The following is a 21639-nucleotide window of genomic DNA, read 5'->3' as shown; positions in this document are numbered from 1 at the left end:
TTAATTTAAGAATCAGCTCTGTTATCACGAAAACTCTGATGGCTCGAGCTGTCAAAAAAGCATGGAATCATGAAAAATGCCACTTTTCTAACTCTTGTGCCTTCTTTCTGGAAATGTGACGCTTCAAATTATCAAACACGTGTAAAACAGTTATGAATATTACATACACTTGAATGAAATATTGCTTTTGGGGGAAAGATTGGCAAAAAAATAATCCGGAATGGGGTGGCGCCCCGGGTATGGAGTTGCGCGTATACATTATACACATTATGATGTATATGAGCAACTCCATTCCCGGTGCGCAACCCCATTTCCGACGATTATTTTGTCAATTATATCCCCGTAAGCAGGATTTGAAACAAATAATTTTGATATTCGTTTCTTTATAACAGTTGAGTTATCATAAAAGGCATCAGATGTCCTCAGATTAGGCATATGAGGTCAGAAACTGCCATTTTTGTTGATTTCATACTTTTTTCACGTTTCGTGTCGCCAGAGTTTTTGTGATAATAGAGCCGAATCATAAATTACAAACCAGATATTTTACACATATGATGTATTATCATATCTGTGTCGAATAGCATTTTGCTTTTTTCGAGAAAGTTTATTCTTGTCTCATACTAAGCAAAACGATAACTTCACATACCTCAATTTTGTCTTTTTTTACGCGCAACACCAGCACCGGACGTTGCGTAACCCATTTTAAGCGTATTCCCGGCGGGAATTGGATTGCGCGTTTACTACCCGTGAACAAGTGCAAAACATTCAATGATAGAAGTTTCTGTACTATTGGTCCAAAACTGTGGAATGAACTGCCGTTCGAACTACGCAAAATTCTAATATCTTTTTCTCTGTTAAAACACTCTTACGCTAGAATGACGTCACGTTATCGTGCGGTGACGTCAATGTAAATGTTGCGACCAAGAAAGAGCGCTACTATATTTTATCTTTTATTCTGGATTAAGGGCATATTAGAATCGAAATAATTTATAGCAAAACCAAGTTTAACACTATTTATACACTCGGGTGGTAATACGTTGTACAAATAATTTCACTCGTGAAATTATTACGCCCGACGTTTAACCGCCCATCGTGCATAAATAGTGTTAAAGCACTCTTTTGCTATAAATTATTTCTTAAGTAAATCACTTGACACATTCAAAAAACATCTTAAGAGACCGTATTTCAAAGACTTTGTGTCAGTGTTCTAAATATTTGGATAACTGTTATATGCGATAGCAGCAGTTGACAGTTTTTAATTTTTTGTAAAAGGATTTACATTTCAACATTAAAATTTCATATTTTCAAGGTTTGTTTAATTAAAAATACTTGTTGGTACAGGCTCTATGGGTAGGGTAGTGTGTAGTATTTCCTTTTTTTCAAATAATCTGTGATAGCACTATTAACCAGGGGGTTTGAACCTCTATATGCAACCCGTCTGGGCATACCATGTAAGGCTTTAAGCACTGGTATTCGCAATACAGGTAAAATAACCTCAGGGGAAGGGATGCGGTCATGACATTTTGTTTAAATAAGGCTGTTATGATTGTTATTATTATTATTGTCGTTATTATTACTGAATATGTCATTGTATAGAAATAGGCGTTTAATCAAATTATTCAGTTTCAGATAATGCAGACGTAGAATTTAGACTAATATGGCGCGTATCCGCATCTAACGGAAACGACTTCGACGTCATCACATAACGTCTTCATAAGATGAAAAAACAAGCGTTTGGAGTTGTTATCTTGCTTTGTTACTGATGCCAATGGAGACAAGAGGAGGTGCGCCAGAACGTTGTGCGACGTCTCTAGAGCAACGAGCAGTTATAAAGTTTTGTATTAACTTAGGAATGACGCCACAACAGACAAAACAGAGTGGAGAAATGGCTTCTGGAAAGGAAAGCGTATGTCGGTCACTGATTTAGAAGTGGCATAAGAGATTCCGTGAGAGCAGAGAGGACATGAGGACATTGAAGACGACCAGAGATGCGGTCGACCAACGGCAAAACGGGGTGACGTCGATGTTATGTGGGTAAAGAAAGCGGTGGATAGGGATAGTCGGACAATGATTAGGCAACTCAGCGAAGAGAAGGCTTGAGTTACGATTCTGTGCAGAAGAAATTGACTGCAGACCTGAATATGTGACGGTTAAGTGCGTGATGGGTGCCTAGGATACTGTCAGAACACGAGATGGAAACACGAATGCGACATAGACGGCGGTTATTATTATTATACCACATTTATATAGCACTCGGTTCCTGGTGCGGTATAAACGGGAAGGACGATGTTTTCTTGATAGGATCATAACAACGGATGAAACCTGGCTATATTATTATGAACCTGAAACGAAACAACAAAGTAGTCAGTGGAAGAACTCGCATTCACCGCGCCGGAGAAAGCTAGGGCCAGTAGCTCGGTTCATTTTGTTCTTTGACAGCCAGGGACTGCTGCTGTGCCACGGTGTGGCATGTGGCGTGACAGTCAATGCCAAGTTCTACTCGAAGGTATCATCAATTACAACAATAAAATATACCACTGATACTAGTACTTATAAAAAAAATAATGATAACAATAGTAATGATGATAATAATAATACAGTAATTTAACACTTCCTTATTCGGATTATGGCGATTTCAGGTCATCCATCGGAACCTACTTGCGGCGATAAGGCAGAAGCGCTCATATGTCTACGCTGACTTGGAAAACGTAATTCTACACCAAGAAAATGCTCCTAGCCGCCGAGCAATTGACACACAGACAACCATTACCATTCAACTGGGGGCCGAGATCTTGGAATATCAGCCATACCCACCCGACCTGATTTCGCCTCCCTTGTTCCCAAGCTAAAAGGACATAGGTTTACGAGGTTAGAGCAGTGCGTTAACAGTGTTGAGATCATTCGACAAGTCATTCATCACTAAGAGGTTACTATTCGGCTTGGTTGGCTTTCTTGCCATAATGGCACACCTAATGTCATAATTGCCCGAGGCACAACTAGCCGTTTGTTTACCTTTTTATTATATACCTCCGCTTCATATTCATCTTTGTATTTTTATTTTAAATATTTTAAATACAAACTTATAGGGCCTAAGCATCATTTGTATTGATTTTTTCATCAACAGTGCCATCAATATTTGACAATCGATCTAAAAATGATTCAGCACCCTTTCACCCGCCATAATGACATTGCTACATGACGTCCACATCAGAACGCGCTGACCATTATGATTATAGCGCGTGAAGCGCACTTCGCCATTATGGATTCGCCGTAAATACCGTTTTAAACGGTTGTTTGTTACTATTTATAAAACGTATATAATAAAACTACTTAAGTCAGTGGGTACATAAACATGAACGCTGTGTGAAAGTTTGTGACCGTTACTTTGATAAAATGTTACGTTGACGTTAGTGTTCGCTTTAGCTGTGGTGATTGTTTTTGTATGGTTGTAGTAAATTGTTTTAACCCGAAAAAATCCATTAGCGGAAAGTGTCCACGAATTTATTGATCAACCCTCGTATTTATCGCGTATTTATTAAAAGCCGTTTGAAATGATGAAGATTTTGCATAGAATTGTCAGTAAGTTGTAAAAATTTTGTTGTAAATGATATAGTATTTAAACAATCCCATCTTATAGATTACTATTTACACTTTTGTTGTTGGTTTGTCAGAAAAGTTTCATGATTAAAATCACTTGATAAACACAGTTAGTGACAGTAGGTTTGAACTGCATTTTGGGATATAATCTTATTGCTACAAAAAAGCTAAGTACTTATCTGGGAATGTATCGATTTCATCAGCTCGGATGTCAAACGTAAAAAGTCAGAAGAATAATTAATTTCAAGTCATTTTTCTAGATCATAAAGAAGTTAAGCTTATTAAGTAACTTACACCTGTGGCCCGAGAAAAATTGAAACCGTGCTTTCTTAATTGATCTTGTTTTTTATCGTTTTGTTTTCTTTGTTTTTCTTTTTTTGCAAAAAACCGAAACAGAGTACAGTGTACAACTTTAGCGGATTCAAATTAATTGTCATATTTATTTATAAATAGATGCGGAGGAAATCGTCTTAAAAGGTTTTGACATCAATCTAAACCTTATCTAGATAAAGGTCGCATTCTTTAAATCGATGGGCATCTTCCTATAAAAACAGACGGTTTTATGTACCAACTTACAAATGCGCTCGTAACAACCACGTGAAATATGATTTATGTATTACCATGCGCGAATATCAGAGTTCTACCATGAATTCCTGATCGAACCTTTGGTACATTTCATGTTGAGTTCGTTAACATTACAATTTGAAGGTTTCTGCACATATAGGGCGTTTCACTTGAAACCAACTAAAATCACCCGTGAAAGCGTCAATCTAAACACTGAATAACTACACAATTTTTATTTCTTAAAGCGAGTTTTCGGATCATCCGCCGCTTTTCAAAAAAATGCATTGTATGTACTATTGAAGGTTCAATGTATACCGCCGTATGTTCACATCTGCGGGTGTCTTCAAATCGTGTAGACAGTAGCATACACGAACAGGCTCAATGAAACTGAGCCTGCAAGATTTTCATTTTTGTTGTTTTGGGCGACCTGTGGAGTTTCCATTTTTTTTTGCTATTTTATTATTGCTAATATATTTTAATTAGAAGAGTAAATCTTTATTTATCACAGCCACTTTTTATTGTCCTTATTCATGTTTTGCAAGTACGTTTGGATTAAAATTTCAGAGTCGAATATACTACTCATTGTACACCAGATAATCGGAATGAATACATCGGAGGTTCAGGATGAGGACTTTAGACATACTCTAACGGAACAGAATGATGAACCACGTAATTATCTTCCTACTAAAAAAACAGTGTATAGAAAAAAATTGTAAAGTATTGCCCACCTTGTGTGTTGTTATAGCACAATGCCACTTTATGTACTTTTTACTGATTCTTGCAGATATGGATGTTTATAACGGGCATTTTACTTGCATACAAAAGACAAAAAGGAGCCAGATCACTACAAATAATAATACAACAATTTTTCACAAATGTATATTTCCGCATTTAAGGTCATAAGATTATCCATTTGTGCGAACAAAACTTTGTAAGCGCTAAATTCCTGTAAAACTCAAAACAAGTAGATAGAACATAACTCATTACAGCACACATAAACTTGCATACTCCCTCTTTAAAGCAAACCGAATGGTTTACGTAATATCGGAATATCTGAGTATTGAAATGTCTTAGTGAGAACAGATAAATAGCATTATTGAGTAAATTATAGCAATATTGGTTTATCCAGCGTATATATCTGCAATAATAAACCTAATACAGGTCTGTAAAACAAGCAATAAATCTATCTAATGCGTTTTAGGATATCGTTAAGGAAATCAGTCCGTTTACATTGTTGTGATATTCAGTGATTTATATAAAATTCTTTTCAACGAGGTTAACAGCATTCTAGCATAAAAACTGCTGTTCTTGTTACTTATCGGGGGTGTTTTAACCGGGGAGAAAACCTGTGTTAACAGAGACATTCTCGCGCTCACGTGCTGTTTTACCTTTTTATATATGCGCGTTAAATGGCAAAGCTTAAACGCATTACGGCCCAAAACGGGTAATTCAAAAGGAAATGACGTCAACGTGAAAGAACAACGCAGACAATCCCGCGCGTTTCATTGAAATTTAATGACGTTGATGGATACTTTATTCGTTTATCATTTTTTTAACTGTTTTATGCTCGAATAACGTTAACGCATGTTCATTTCGTTTAATAACATCTTCAGAATCCCTCGGGAAACTTTGGTACCCTCGTCCTACAGGGCTAGGTTAGGGATTCTGCAGATGTTATAACACGAAAACACATGCGCTATCCCTAAATAATGTCATAAACAGTCGTAATGTGTTAGGTTATTTACTACAAAGTTCCGTTCATAAACTTTCTTAGAATAAAATAATCATTTCTCAAACACGTAATGTTAATTTATTTTGAAACCCCGAAGACAACAGGTGAGATCAAAACGTGTACTTTTTAGAAATGTAATATGAAAATGTCATACTACCTTAAAACTCGTGAAGACTTCGTAGCAAACGTTTAGCTTTTATCAGAATACGGAAGTTGCTTGGTTCGACACTTATCATATTTTGTAATTAACACATCCTTGCATTGGTATGTCACTGAAGCATATGAAGTTAAAATTTCAAAATCGGTGTTTTTCTTTTCCTAATCAAGCGACAACGTTAGATACATCTACATGGCCGCAGTTAAAAGCTATTTCTCTAAACTCGCAGTAATTAGAAAGATATGTTGGTGATCATGAAAGCCATAGCTGACGAATTGGTTGAAGCTCCCATAATCAAGTTGAAATAACTGCACCCGTTAACCAGTTTGGAATGGTGCGTCAAAAGAAGTAATATATCGTCACTTTGGAGCTAAAAGTCATGTAAATGACATTTTTAGGAAAATTACTTTTTGGCATTTTTAGTTTATAAATATCAATATTCATTATTCATTAAAGTTTGGAAGCTGTATTTTGATGAAAACTATTTTTTTGCAAAACAAAATGAAACACTTATCTGAACTTCAAAATTTGTTGGCGCAAAAACTTTGGTAAGTGCACTTAGTTTTTTTTACTAAAGACATTTAAAAAACTTGTTTTCAGATCCTTTACATCATTTTGATTGTAAATGTTAGTGTATATATTTATGTCCATGATATATCTAATAAATACTGTTTAAACTAAAGATCTTTAAATTTGTTGTAAATAATATGGTTCAAAAAGTTTTGTGTAATTGCACTTACCATACTTCTTGCATCATTTGTTTTAAAAATAGTATTATTAGATAACATAAACATTTTAAAAAAGATACTGTCAAAAGCTTATACTGTCAGAAATGATTATTTAAACGTAAGCTTTCTTCTTCACTGCAACTTGATACTCACTGATGATGTCACGACAAGATAATTATAGATTATGGTTAAGCATCTTCGTAAGATGTTATGTTATGGACCCTGAATTGATGTAAAAAAGAACAGAAGAAAAGCAACAAATGTAAGTAGTCTTTAGTGTCTAAGTTACTTTTATATTAAACTTTTGGAAGAGAAGTTGATATAAATTTAATACATTTTATAGAGAAAAATTATAATTTTGATATTATTAGCAAGTTAAAATTCGCTGCTTTGACATTAAACCTTTACTTTTTGACTGGGCAGCTATCAGTGTAGACCAGAAGAGCAAGCAGGGTCGTGTGTGTGCTGATACAGTTCTACACTGGTCATCATTGCCTGATATATTTTTTCCATGGCTTTAAGGCCTATACAGGCAACAAAAAGAAAATATACCTTTTTTTTTCAGATGCTTCATGCATCCTGTCATCAACGAGATGCTATTTTCAAAGGAAACAGTCGCAAATGCATGGCTAATTCAATCAGTTGCATTTACCAAAGTAAACTTTCAAAGCTTTCAACATGGACGTCCTCAGAGCTTTACAAAATTTTGGAAAATGATGCTGATATCTATCAGTGTATAACAGAGGGCTTACTTGATGGTAGCAGACCTATCAGATTTTTTTTCATGCTCCTCACTATTACTAAAACACTAACTAAAAAGCCTCAACAGAAATGTGACTGAGCAACCATTTGTTTGCTTTAAAACAGCAGATCATGATGTTTATGTGGCGGGTCTCATTCTGACTATTGGATGTATTGTCCATCATATTCATTTTTTGTGTCTGATGATGGACAATACTACTTCTTCGATCCGCACAGTAGAAATGTTTGTGGCATGTTCTGTGCTGATGGGAAGAAGAATCCTGAAATGTGATTGCATTGTGCCCTTTTTTGGATCATCTTAGTCAATATTTAGATCTGTTCATGTGCCATTTGAACTTTGTGAAGTGAAATGTTATGACGAAATATCTGTTCAAGATTGTGTAAACTGGGATTCAGAGTTCGACTGTTCATCAGAATCAGTGTTTTGGTCCTAGTAATGATAATGAATTGTTATTTCTCAATGAAAATCAAAGCGTCTTGACAATGTTTCACTTTCTGATAGCACTGAAACTACTGTCAGTGATAGCGTATCAGATTTGTATAAACAGTCAAAGAAAGAATACCTTGAAGCAGATCTCAATCTTTCAAATATCATTATAAACAGTACTGTAATGAGAACAACTTTGTTCCACAGTCAATTCATACCTACAGGTATATTTTTAATACTCAGTACAATATTGCTTTTCAAAAACCACTTTTAAATGAGTGTGATGTATGTTATTTTCGAATAAGAACATGCAGAAAAGAAGAAAACGAGAGGCTGATAAAGCCCTTTCTGAAGTGGACACGATTCATGTCACCGCCAGTTTTGACTTTCAACAAGAAAATTGAATAATAACAATTTAACTGTTTATATCCTTGGTGACTGTGAGGCTTGGTTCTACATATGGAATGAAACAATTGCAAAAAGGGGGTCCAATGAAATTTCATCTTGTGTTTTTCACTTCTATAAAACATGGCAGACAAAGTTATGGAATCAGTAGCAGCACTCTGATAATTGCTCAGGTCAGAACCTTACCATATGCATTACTTTGTTGTCATGATGTGTTACACTATGAAACTTTAACATTTGATATCTGTCACACACGGAGTTTTAGAAATGGGTCATATCCAGATTGAATACGTATCGAACGTGCATATAAAGAATCTCAATTTACACAACCTCGCAGTTTGCAACAACTGTACAAATGACACGGAGAACAAAACCGTTTCATGTCACAGAAATGACTTTAGATCATTGCTTGTTTTTAATGTTAAGCTAATGGAATCAAAAATCAAAAACCTTGATGTTGGTACAAATGGGCTTAAGGTTAGGTGGAGGGATTTCAGAAAAAAAATGAATTCAATATTGAGGACCCTGACTGCATGATGACTAAATACGACTTTGATGGAGCAGTACACCTGGTTAGGTTACAACCAAACTTGGGGGGTTCGTTTTGAGGAGGCTGCGCTTTTGGTGCGTGGCATTCCCTGTTTGATATTTTTCTTTGTTGTTTTTTTTTTGAGAAAAAGTTCACAACTTTCCAAATTTTACCCCCTTTTTGGAGATGCGAACCAACATAAACTGTCAAGAGACAAATATATGTGAAATACTGTAACTTGGATACTTCACTTTAAACAATAGTGCTAAAATAAGATTAGCGCAAAGAGACATGTATTACTAAGTGGAAAAGAATATCTAATTACTTTTTAAAGTCAAACGAATGATTATAATGCTTAATAGCTGTTAAATGTGTCTGATAAATACTATATGTTATGGTATTAAAAGGGTTAACTGGAAATAAACAATTATTTTTTTTTGTCTCCTCTAATTTTGTAAAAAAAGACAGTTAATGTACTTTTTGCACCAAGGTGACATTATCAGATTCGTTTGACCTAACCTATATAATGTTTTGTAATGTAATTAAAGCGACAACTGACAGTTGTTTTTAAATACATCAGATATAGATCACATTAACGGCACATGTTGTAGTTCATTGCCCTGTAAGAATAACTCTGATCATCGATTAATGTACTTTCTACACACGTATAGCAACTAACTTTATATCGTTCATAATACAAGAAATTCATTTATTTCATATAGATTCAATATTAATTTCAAATATCAGCTTACCTGTACTTACCTAGATGAAGAGCTCGAATATATTAACAATATTATACTTAACGAATTAAAAATGCACGTTTTAGTAAAATAGAGACGTAGAATCAAAAGCTACAAGTCTTTGACTTTCGGGATCATTGATTTCATCTCATTTATATTCGAAGATTGAATACTGCTTAAGCCGGTTCTAGGGTGCATTTGTCTTAAAAGATACAAGTTCTAATACATTGATTTCAAAGACTGTATTAATAGGAACGTATTTAGGTTTGAGGCAAGTACTTACTTTGTTTCCGTCACTCTAGTGACAAGCTACATCACATATCACAAGAAGAAACAAACAGGTTCTGTGTGACTTTAGTCAACTTGCAGCAATTGTTGCCTTTTTGCCGACTTATGAGCTGGATGAAAGCAGTAAAATATGAATCCGATTTTACAAAGAAAACAGTATAGATATATCATTTCTGAACAAGGAGGAAAGACGAAAAAAAAAAAAAAAAAAAAAAAAGATCAAGACTATTCTTAACTAAAGAATATGAGCTCTGGTGTGAGCAGCTGACATTTGATCTTAAGAATCGCAGATGTTTTATTTGCATAGGAAAAACATTTTTTGAATATTTTTATGAATATAGTCTGATTAATTCACAACGACATTTATATATGTACATATAGATATTGACGGCTAAAAGTACATACAAATGTTATGACCTTGAATGTCGTGTTGTTAAATATGGATGAATTTGACAATAGCATTTATGTCGTATTTAAATTTATCAATGTTTAAAAGCCTGTTTAGAACAATATTACTAGCACTGAGAATACACTCATTACATTCTTCTGAGTCGCACAACTGATTGTTATTCACTGGAAGCGATTTCTTGCTGTTTAACACTGATGACATTATTTCTTTAATTAATGTTGTTGTTGGGTTTTTACTGTATCCACATTCCAATAACAACATGCACTCAGAATCGTCTTTATCATTATAGCTTTTAGAATTTCCTACTTATAGTTCATTATTGCAGTTGATTTATTAATTTACCCATGAAGTCCCATTTAAGAGTGTTGCTCTGATGCATTTTAACAGTTTGTCTGTGTACTTCAGTTCAAGCTTCTTAAATTTTCATGAACGGCTCTGATATGTTTTCATCAAACTTGGTTTATTGCATTGTTTTAGGTTCTATCCCAGATTATTTTCAAATTGGGATGCTTAGTCCTTTTCGGGAGCCGCTAGAGCTAAATGTCTTCTATTTATGAACCGCTTGATCGAAATTCGTCAAATGTGGTATGCAGCATCATTATATGGTCTTCTCTTTACCTTGATCCCTGTAAGAGACCGATGGAGCTGAAAATAAAATTACATATAAATGACTTCTGCTCAAGAGCCGCTGGATAGATATTCATCAAGCTTGGTCTGAATTATTATTGAAAGGTCCTCTCTCAATTATGTTCAAATGGGGATGCTTGGCCACTATTAGGGGTCGCTCGAGCTAAACATGGAAATACCTTTAAATTTCTTTCACTCACTGCTTAGTGGTTCTTCATTAAACTTGGTCTATAACATCATTGTAAAGGACCGTCCAATGGGGGCATCCAATCCCATCTTTTGGCCGCTAGATCTGAAAAAATACCATTAAATGACTTTTTTCATTACGTGCTTTCATTCTAAGTATGTCTTAGTTCCAGCAGACAAGGCGGCCAACAATATTATCATCATTTGACGCCTACATTATATTAAAGTTTTACAAAACGAACTAAATAGCACTAACACTTATACATTGAGTCCTTCTTTTGAAAATAAGTTGATTAATGATCACATCACTGAAGTTTCTTATTTAAAAGTTCGTATAGACGATCAACAAATTAAACTACCGACCATGTATTGGATTCCTAAATTGCATAAACAACCATATAAAGCTCGCTTCATCGCTAATTCAAGCTCTTGTACAACTACAAATATTTCAAAACTATTAACATCATGTCTAACTGCTGTGAAAGCCCACGTGGAAAGATACTGCGATAAAGTATACGAAAACTCTGGTAAACACTTATTTTGGTCGAATAAAAATTCTGGTGAAATCCTGGATAAGTTGAAAATTAATAATTACAAGGTATCTACAGTCAGTACATACGATTTTTCTACTTTGTATACCACTTTACCACATAACTTAATAAATGACAAATTAACTGCCCTAATTCAAAAGACTTTTGCCAGAGAGAATGCTACATTTATTGCTTGCAATTTTGATAAAGCTTTTTTTACTAACAATATTATTAAACATTATACAATGTGGACCTGTGACGAAGTTTGTAAAGCCCTTTCCTTTTTATTGAACAACATTTACATCAGGTTTGGGAATGCAGTTTTTAGACAAGTTGTTGGTATTCCCATGGGAACAAATTGTACACCCCTTGTCGCAGATATTTTTTTATATTGTTATGAAAGAGACTTTATGTTGAGCCTCTCTCCAGATACGTAGGCAGATATTATAACGGCATTTAATAATACATCACGCTATCTAGATGATATTCTTAATATGGAGAATCCGTTTTTTGGTCAATTGGTGGGTACTATTTATCCTAGGGAGCTTCAGTTAATTAAAACTAACAATTCGGATACTGATGCTTCATTTTTAGATTTACATCTCTCTATTTATGACAATTTTATACATACCAAAATTTATGACAAGAGGGATATTTTAATTTAGTATTGTAAATTTCCCATTTGGATGGGGATGTACTCAGCTAATCTTATCGGTATATATTTCTCAATTATTCGTTTGCCAGAGTGTGTAGTCATTCAAGCATTCAATGAACGTAATTAAATGAATTCGAGAGGTTAAACTTTTCGCAAGGCATTCGTTATTACAAATTGCGTAAATATTTTCCTAAATTTTTATTATCGTAATTCTGATTTAGTTTTAAAATTCAATAGTAATTTAAAGACACTTCTGCGAGAAGGTATTTCTAAACCCGTTTTCTATGGGGATGTGGTTTACAAACTTCGTAAGATCTTGGGTCATGGTAATTTTCCAAATGTATTTGGAAAGATTATCAAACGTTTTATTAAAAGAGGCTACGACCCAATTGTTTTGAGACATACCGCATGTTTAGTGTTCAACCCGTTTACAATTGGACACTACGCTTCCCTCTTTGATTGCGTCTGACGGAAGAGGGGGAGGACTCTATGATAAGCAGTTTTTAAATCCTACCAGGACTGAACTGTTTTGATATTTGTCTTCTGGCCTGTTTCGTCGGGCCCTTAAGGGTGTTTCTCTTGTTGCTCTGTCTTCTGAAAAGGCATTGAGTATATACGTCTTTGGTTCTTAAGGTTTGTTTGTTATATATTTATACACGAGCATTTTTGTGTTTTAAATGCGATGCCTTTTTGTTTCCATTACGTGTGTAAGAGATTCACCTGGAGGGGATTACTTTTATTTACACTGTCCCATGTCTTTGGAACATGGTGGGGGTAAGAGAGAGGTTAGGTGCACCATAAACCGGTTTAAGCTCCCCAGTGGTGTTTTTGCCACTGACCGTTCCAAGGCGGTGCCCCACTGTGTTCCTTTGTTTGTTCGTTTCGTCTTATGTGTTGGCTTTGTGTACGTGTGTGTTGTCCGTTTTGTCCTTATGTGTTGGCTTTGGGTGTGTGTGTATGTGTGTGTGGTGCACGCGTCTGCGTGCTGGGGGTTTCGTTTTGAGGAGGCTACGTTTTTGGTGCGTGGCATTCCCTGTTTGATATTTTTCTTTGTTTTTAACGTTGTTTGTATCATCATTATAAGTTTCTCTCTCCATTTTGTTCAAATGGGAGCGCTTAGCCAAAGAGAAGCAAAAAATAGAACTACCTTTAAACATCTTCCTGTGAACAATTGATGGTTCTCCGCCAAATTTGTTCTGTAGCTTCATTTTAAGGTCCTCTTCTAAAGTTGTTCATATGAAGGCACGGGGCTTCCTTATAGAGACCACTACATCTAAATTGTAGAAATATCTTTAAACAACTTCTTCTCACTGGATTCAGATAACCTTTATAAAGAGACCTTCCAAAACACTCAGCCTGCTTCATTGGTATCTTGTATTTTTGAATTAATATTAAAGATATAAGAAACATATAGAATTTGAAATGTTTGTCATATGTTGCACTAATATATGCAATCAACTTCTACTGCCTTTGGACCTTTCGACACCTGGAATATATTATCATCCTCTTTTTTTTCACACCCTCTAGCATGTTTCAGTTTTGAAACTCAGTTGTGCGATCTAGGCCCATCATGGCATTTTTGTTTGTTTTAAATTGAACAAGAGTATGGCTTACGACTCCGTATTTATCAGAAAATTGCCCACTCCTAAAGTTTGATATGTATGTGGAATGAAACATTGCATGCAATGCAAGATTTACTTGACAACTGCACCAGTATATTTAAAGTAAATGTCACAAACACGCTATCCTCTCAGAAACGTATGTATGTTATTGTACAGCTTGATTTACAGTGCAATATATAAACTACAAAAAGTGTATTCGGTCAAGATTTATTTACCAATACTTGTCAGTAGCAGGAATATATACTTAGTCTAGAATTATTTATTTCAGAAACGCACCTACCATATTAACTGATCTGTATGCGTTTAAAGGCATGACAGTAGCGTTTTAATATTTAAACAGTCGACTCGATGGATACTGGTAAACAACCGCCAATACTATAGATAAAGATATTTGTCTCGAAACAAATTATATTAAAAATCTTTAAGAAATAAATAACAGTTTAGCAGTTTACATTTTGATTGCAACATATGGGCGTGATTAAATAATGTAGAGACTGAAGGCCTTCACTCGTAATAAACACAATCATTATTTTCATACCTGAACAGCAATTTTAGTTTCAGGTGGGTTTTTTTGTTTTTATTAGCTAATGTTGTCCTCTTTTTAAGTAAAAGATCTGAAACACCAAAACTCCTGACCTCACGGAGGCTGATGGGATAACAAACCTTAGATGGATCTACAATGATTATGGTGTTACAAACCGTATTTAATTTGTTGTTGAAACATTCTTTATCATCCTTACAACAGCAATAGATACAGCAGGATAATGTGTGAAGATTGGCTCTTCGGCTTTATTGCTTTGCTTTGTGCTGCATTTAAAAGATGAAGAGAGGACAATATTGTTCTCAGCGGACAGGAACATTTCATATGTTGTAATCTCCAAAAGCAATGAAAGCTTAATGATACTTTTGACCACTCAGTTAAATATTCACTTTTATGTCATCATTGATGTTATTAATATGCTTAAAATGCAAATTACAAAACGCATCTATTATCATACAAATTCAAAATTAATTACCTTATTACAATCAAATCAATACAAAAGTAGGAAGAGTGTAAAAGATCTGTCGTATAAAAAGGTACAAAAAGAGAAAGTTGAACATAGGGACAAGGTGGGTGTTAAGTGTCAAGGTTTCGCCTTTCTCATCTCAATTTGGAAAAGAATAACAGAATAATGAAGGAAATCATCGTGAACGAGATCTGTAATAAAACTGGCTTGAGTATCTAGTTTTAATAAAACTGTCGCATACATTGTATACATAAATAAAAACGTATATCCAAAGCTTATATTTCAGTCGTAGCTTTAATTCGTTAAACGTTTACACAAATACTCCTTCAGAATCTGATTTCAGTCCACTTTTGTCTGAAATAATGTTTTTGCAAGAACAACTGCCATTTATGTTTTGTGTCTGAGTTTTCACAACATAGTCCTTACTAGAAGTATCATTACACTGATCAGCTCGCACTGATTCATTTGTAGCATTCTTCAAATCCTCACAATAATCGTTTGCACTACAATGGTCGTATATATTATCAACTAAACAAAGAGGAGGTATATCTACTAAATTGGTGCATCGCAATTGGACGTAATCGACCACGTGTCCATTTTGGGCGCACTTCGCGGCGTGCTTCCTTTCTGCCTGTTTAATTTCTTGCTGGTTAAAGCCACCTTTATATGAACGAACACGAGCTATACCATCTAATTTAATACAATCTTTTGTTTCATCACACAATGCCTTTGTTCCGTCTGCTTGTGCTAAATTTTCGTCATTTCCGTAATGACGACATCTTTCGACAAATCTCTTATATCTACTATTCTCCATATCAGTTTTATGTTTGTGACAGTCTTCGTGTTTGTTATATCCTTTATCATTCCATTTCAGAGATCCTTTCAGGCTGCTTTGTTTCCGTTTTAATGATGTGCCGCCGTTTGTATGTCTGTATGAGCTGTAAGTATGTCGATTTGTACTGTGACAGATAGTTTCCAGGAATGCAAGCCGATAACGTCGTGACATCACGTTATATAAAATTGGATTTACTGTTGAGCCAACAAAATATAGGACCCCTGTAAAATGTAAATAAAATTATGTTAAATTAAAATCTCTCCTCATACTCAAACGATAATAACAACTGATCTTTCTACGTTAAAACCGGCAATGTATGTTGAAAATATTAAGGAAAGTATTTTTGTACTAGACGTAAGGCATAGACTAGTGGCTCCTATTGATAATATGAACGAATATTTGCCAAAATTTACTTCATCGAAATACTGTTACAAGGTTATTTTATTGTTACGTTTTGCATTTGTAGTTAATGGACTTTAACTTAACATTAAGCCCTGTGATTTTGTGTGATGTCAAGCTTATATTAGGCTCACCTGAAACGTAGAAAAGTGAGCTCTGTACGTCAAACAACAATGGTGTCCAGTGTCGGTTATAAACAGTCAGCAGTCTTTGAGCATGAAAAGGAGCCCAGCAGACGAAAAATGCCACCACCACGGCAACTGAAATGTATTCCATATACTAATAAAATCAAAATTGTGACATTTAAAAACACAATACAGTAAAAAGTGTGGTAGCAATGCGGAAAGACCTGTTACTTTATCTTAATGTTTAATGAGTTTTACAGCTAAATATTCACAATCTTTTGTAGAATTTGCTTCACATGATATAAATATAATGAATATTTAAAAACAACAACAACAACAAAAACAACGTAAAGCTATATCACCTACATGGTAGGCGCAGTTCTTTAATTTTACAAACTTACATTAGAAATATGAAAACGACTTCTAAGTTCATCAAATTTCAAACAATATTCTCACAAACCTGTATTTCATAAAAATAAATAAATAAAATCATGAAAAATCTATATCGGAGAGGTTTTAATTATCACAACAACGATAAAAAGGAAATGACTTTCCTGTGCAACAATGACGCAGTTTGTTTCCTTGAGAAATTACTTCAAAACACGGTAATGAATTTATAAACAGGTGCTATAGTACATTACAAGATCAATTTGTAAAGGTGTAATTATTTTGAACAGTTACTATAGCGCCATCCTAATATATTGCTTTTGATGCACAGCACCGCAGAAAAGCAGTGTATCCTGGCAATCTTCAAGAGAAAGCCCTAAAGTAGTAAATGTTTGATGTAATCTGTCTTTTGTTCACCAAGTCATACTTGTCTGATTGTGGGTAAGCAAATATATGCATCATAAACTAAATGTGGCTTCATAGGCGTACGGCCAGACCTGAAAACCCAAGAGTCCCAGGACCCTTGGGCCCAAATTTTGAAGGGTCATTTTCCAAAATACAGGAGTCCTGTCCCAACACGTCCATCTAATTGACTATATTTTTTATTTAGTAATACGTATATAGAGCTTCACCTAAGAAAACAATAAACCCCAGATCATGTTACAGCATAATAAAAATGTCAGTTTCAGGTCATATAGTCTCATATTGTAAACTAATATTTATCAAAATGAATGTTATTTTGATTAGGTTTTTCTTCAATATTTCATTTAATTTTTAATAACGGAACAGTGCTATAACCCCCTATAAAAATGTATCCAAAATGTACTATCCGGATACTGGTACACTTTCGGAATGTCATCAGAAAGTAGTTTTCGCTCAGTTTACTTGGCCAACTAAGCTAAATCAAAGATAGTTCCTCAAATAATGATGCTGCTTATCATGAAAAACTGCATTGAAAGTCAGTTTTTTTAAGGAATTTTGGAAATATGCATATGACATCGGGTATAATTAGACTCGTGAACGGACATTCTAAACTTATTTTTGCTTTCGAAATTCATCTAAATTTGTGAAGTTTCTTGTTGAAATTACGATATGATCACTAAACAATGGTCTAATTTAAAGTTGGCATGAAAAAATCTTGCAGGGCACTTATCACAAGCTCGGTAACCAGCTGTTTACGATAATTTAATAATTGGCGCCTTTCTTGACAGTACACAGGATCGGTATCATACGGCCCTAACTTACTGTACGATCATATGTTGCTTCCTGACAATGAAAAACTAAGTTAACTTTCATATTCATTTTACAAAACTGTAGAAGCGATGTCTAGAATATGCTATTACTAGTGAAAACATATAGGGGTATTTTAATTTTCTAGAGTCTGGGCGAGCTGAATCCCAGATATTATCATGGCTGCATAGTTTTACATGCTGACTAACATTCCTATAAACTTTCGAGACTCTAGGTACAACGTTTTTGAGATACATGGAACATATTCATTGATGTCCTTTATAAGTCTTCTTGACGAAATCCAGGTTCACAACTTTCTCATGATGGAATACATTGTTTGATGACTCTAGGTCAGATACAGGTTTCTGCGAAAGAAAAGTCATACGAACGGGACAGATGGACACAAGCGAATGTAAGTGCAAAATGAGCACAAACAGTTTTAATACAATTTCAAGCATTCCTCTGAACCTATTAAAGATTCATTGCTGAAAAAGATTTCTGACAAAGCTATATACTTCCACCTTTAACAACAAATGTAAGGGATCTTTAAAACCTTTTAAATAACATTACAAACAAGGTTTAAATGTCTAACAGTTTAATCAATTTCATTTTAGACGCATGTTATGGTCACATCTGATCGAAACTTCTAAAACCCTCCCCGGTTAATCAATGGTATATCTAAGAAAGCAAATGATTATGATGGATTCGGAAAGACAAACGTTTTATGTAGAAATAACTATTTGTATTGAGGTATTTAACAGCTCACAAATAATCTATTGTAGTAGTCTAACACCGTTCAAGTCAGGATACGTCTGGGCCTTTCATAGATATGATAAGTATTAAGTGTTGTATATTTACCTAGAACCTTAAGTACGCTTCGCCTTGCTATGAAAGTAGGACTGCGTTCATGTTGACCCTGACTATTATGTCGGCCGCTACCATGGCAACGCTTATGTGATGGTTCCCTGCTGAGTTCAGCTTTACGTAAAGTGCATCCAATCAAACTATACAATACAACGATAACTGTTAATGGAAATACAAAGAATACAAATGTGGACAGTTGGAACACATGCATCATCCTCTCATCATATTGTGGTGGTATATTGCACTGTAGGGAATCCTGAATCGGGTTTCCAGCGTCGTCGTGAACGTAATAAAACAAATCTGTATGTATAGGATATGGTAATGCACAGCACAGGGAAATTACCCATATTGCGATAATTATTTTTATGCATCGAGAAAAAGCCACAATTTTGTGAGATTTCAGAGGTTTACAAATTGCAATATACCGCTCTATTGTAAATGCCGTTATAGTTAAGACAGATGCGTATGACGTCATCTCCGCAAATAAAGCTTTGATAATGCAGAATGCTTTTCCAAACCTCCAAGGATATGACTCCCAGATTGAATAGGCTTCTGGTGGTAATCCTGAAATTAGAAATAAATATATATTAGTATCATGATAAACATTCGAAGAAGAAATTGTAACAGAGTAACCAACGTCCCCCGTCTAGGGTCATTTTTCACAAAATATAATGAATGCTTTCAAATGCTAATATCTGTATTTTACAGATATACTGTAATGTGGTTTTATTTTTACATCGGTAAGGAAAAATAAATAAAAATATAATGAAAAATTTTATTATATTAGAGGGAGGTAATTAATAAACAAATGAAATGCATGACATATGGTACTAAAAACCTTGTTTTTAAATTACACACAAGAAAAAGTTAATTCTACTGTCGGTCAATGCAGCACTACATATCCACCTAATGTGTTGCAATTACAGTAATGCTACATTAAGCAATATAAACAAGTAAATTATAACTTGTGCCTTAGGTTGCATTCTACAAGTCTACAATTGTTGATGTTTTTTTCATATATGTCAATACCAATCATCATACTTTAAACATAATGGCATTTTTAAATTAGTAGGAAAACTGATATAAAACACATGTAGTGTACTTTATCATATAAAAGGGAGGTAATTTCATGTACAAAAAAGAATCTTAACTTTGGTGCCTGTGATCTTGAAATTTGTACATGGCACAATGTCTTGAAATATTGAATATATATGCCAAGTTATTTGAATATAAACAAATGCACAACAATGTTACATACCAGACCTTGACCTTAGAGCTGGGGGTCTTGGTCTTGCACAAGATACATCAACTCATTATGAGGAACATTTTTGCCAAGTAATTTGAAAATCCTTTGATGAATGGCAGAGTTATAGACCGGACAGGAAACGGACCATGTTAACCTTTGGTTTCTAAGCGTGACCTTGACCTTGGAGCTAGATGTCTGAGTCTTACGCATGACACGTCGTCTTATTATAGGGAACATTTGTGTCAAGAAATTTGAAAATCCCATGATGAATGACAGAGTTACGGAAGGGGCACGAAACAGACCCTGTTAATCTTTGACCTCTAAGAGTGACCTTGACCTTTGAGGTAGGGACCTGGGTCTTGTGTATGACACGTCGTCTTATTATGGGGAACATTTAAGCCAATTTATTTCAAAATCCCTTCAAGGATGGGAGAGTTATATACCGGACACTAAGTGTGACGGACGGAAGGACGCAGCCTACTTCTATGTCCCACTTCTTTTCTTCGACAATTACCCTTTATTAGTCGTGTAATCATTCATTAGGTTCCTGGGATCTAGTAGCTTGTCTTGTGCAATTTGAATTTGGTAAATGGATTATATTGTGGTTATCTTTTCGATATTTGTATCAAACAAAACAAATAATTCCCGAGTTACGCAACAACAACGTCAACTTAAGAAAAATTATATGAATGTGATCATAGGTTTACAGCACCGACCGTATAGATGTAAGCCATGCGTATTCTTATAAACCTTCAGAAAATGTTCACATCAGTTTGAGTTCACTCAGATATATTGCCGAATTCGGAAGTTAACGCGTGTTGATTTGATCGATCAGGTATTACATATGCAGCCGCGGCTATATTTTAACACTTGGATACTCGCTTAAGCACGATATGATAGATGTTCATCTTTAATATCTAAAGAGGTGTAAAGACGTTTGCAATAACAGCTCGACATTTCGTCCACCATGTAATACAACAATTTACCCTTATCATCACAACAATGACTAAGGCAGGGAATAAATGAGATGTCTTCTATTTTGTCTAGTGACCAATGAATGAAACTGTATATATAACACATTCAAATAAACCATTTCGTACGTTGCAGAGAATGTGCACGACGTTTGCGTGAACAATACTTCAAAGACATTTAATATCGTATTCATATTTAAACTATGTGCATTTGGTATTTGGTTTAAAGGTTGTTTCTAAAATTCTAACTGATTTTTGAAACCAGTTCCATGTATTAAATATGTTTGCTGTTACTTAGAACTTATATGTATGTAACGAGTATGTAAATTGTAAACTATTCTTGTTTATAATATAAGAAGTGTCAAATCTCCGACAGCGGAAGAAAATATCAAACATCGTTTTAGATGTAGTTTAAATGTAAATTACATCATTTTCTGTTTAAAGTTTTAATTTAAAAGGCTGATTTATACCAAAACCTTGTCTTTAACAAGATGACACAAACCATCCATTAACTTAAAAAACACAGCATATCCGCTTTTAAAGAAAACAAGTAAAAATGAGGCAGGTCGCTTTTCTAATGTGCAAAATAACAAAGCTGGCGCCAGTGTAGCTTAGAA

At 34.6% G+C, this 21639-nt stretch overlaps 1 protein-coding gene across 2 annotated transcripts in view; it reads right to left on the bottom strand.

Moving 5' to 3' along the window:
- Nucleotides 1-14168: 14168 nt before the first annotated feature.
- The window catches only part of LOC123552480 (pyrokinin-1 receptor-like), a 74810-nt gene continuing 67339 nt past the window's right edge, over nucleotides 14169-21639 (bottom strand). For both annotated transcript variants that reach the window (XM_045342168.2, XM_045342169.2), the window contains exons 2-4: nucleotides 18800-19369; nucleotides 16334-16459; nucleotides 14169-16021 (exon numbers count right to left, since the gene is read on the bottom strand). In XM_045342168.2, the coding sequence (XP_045198103.1) occupies nucleotides 15276-16021; nucleotides 16334-16459; nucleotides 18800-19369 (1442 nt within the window). In that variant the 3' untranslated portion in view covers nucleotides 14169-15275. The remainder of the gene's footprint in view (nucleotides 16022-16333; nucleotides 16460-18799; nucleotides 19370-21639) is intronic.

This window comes from Mercenaria mercenaria, chromosome 4 (assembly GCF_021730395.1).
Source record: "Mercenaria mercenaria strain notata chromosome 4, MADL_Memer_1, whole genome shotgun sequence".
Lineage (NCBI taxonomy): Eukaryota > Metazoa > Mollusca > Bivalvia > Venerida > Veneridae > Mercenaria > Mercenaria mercenaria.
This window is presented reverse-complemented; position numbering and strand designations above follow the sequence as displayed.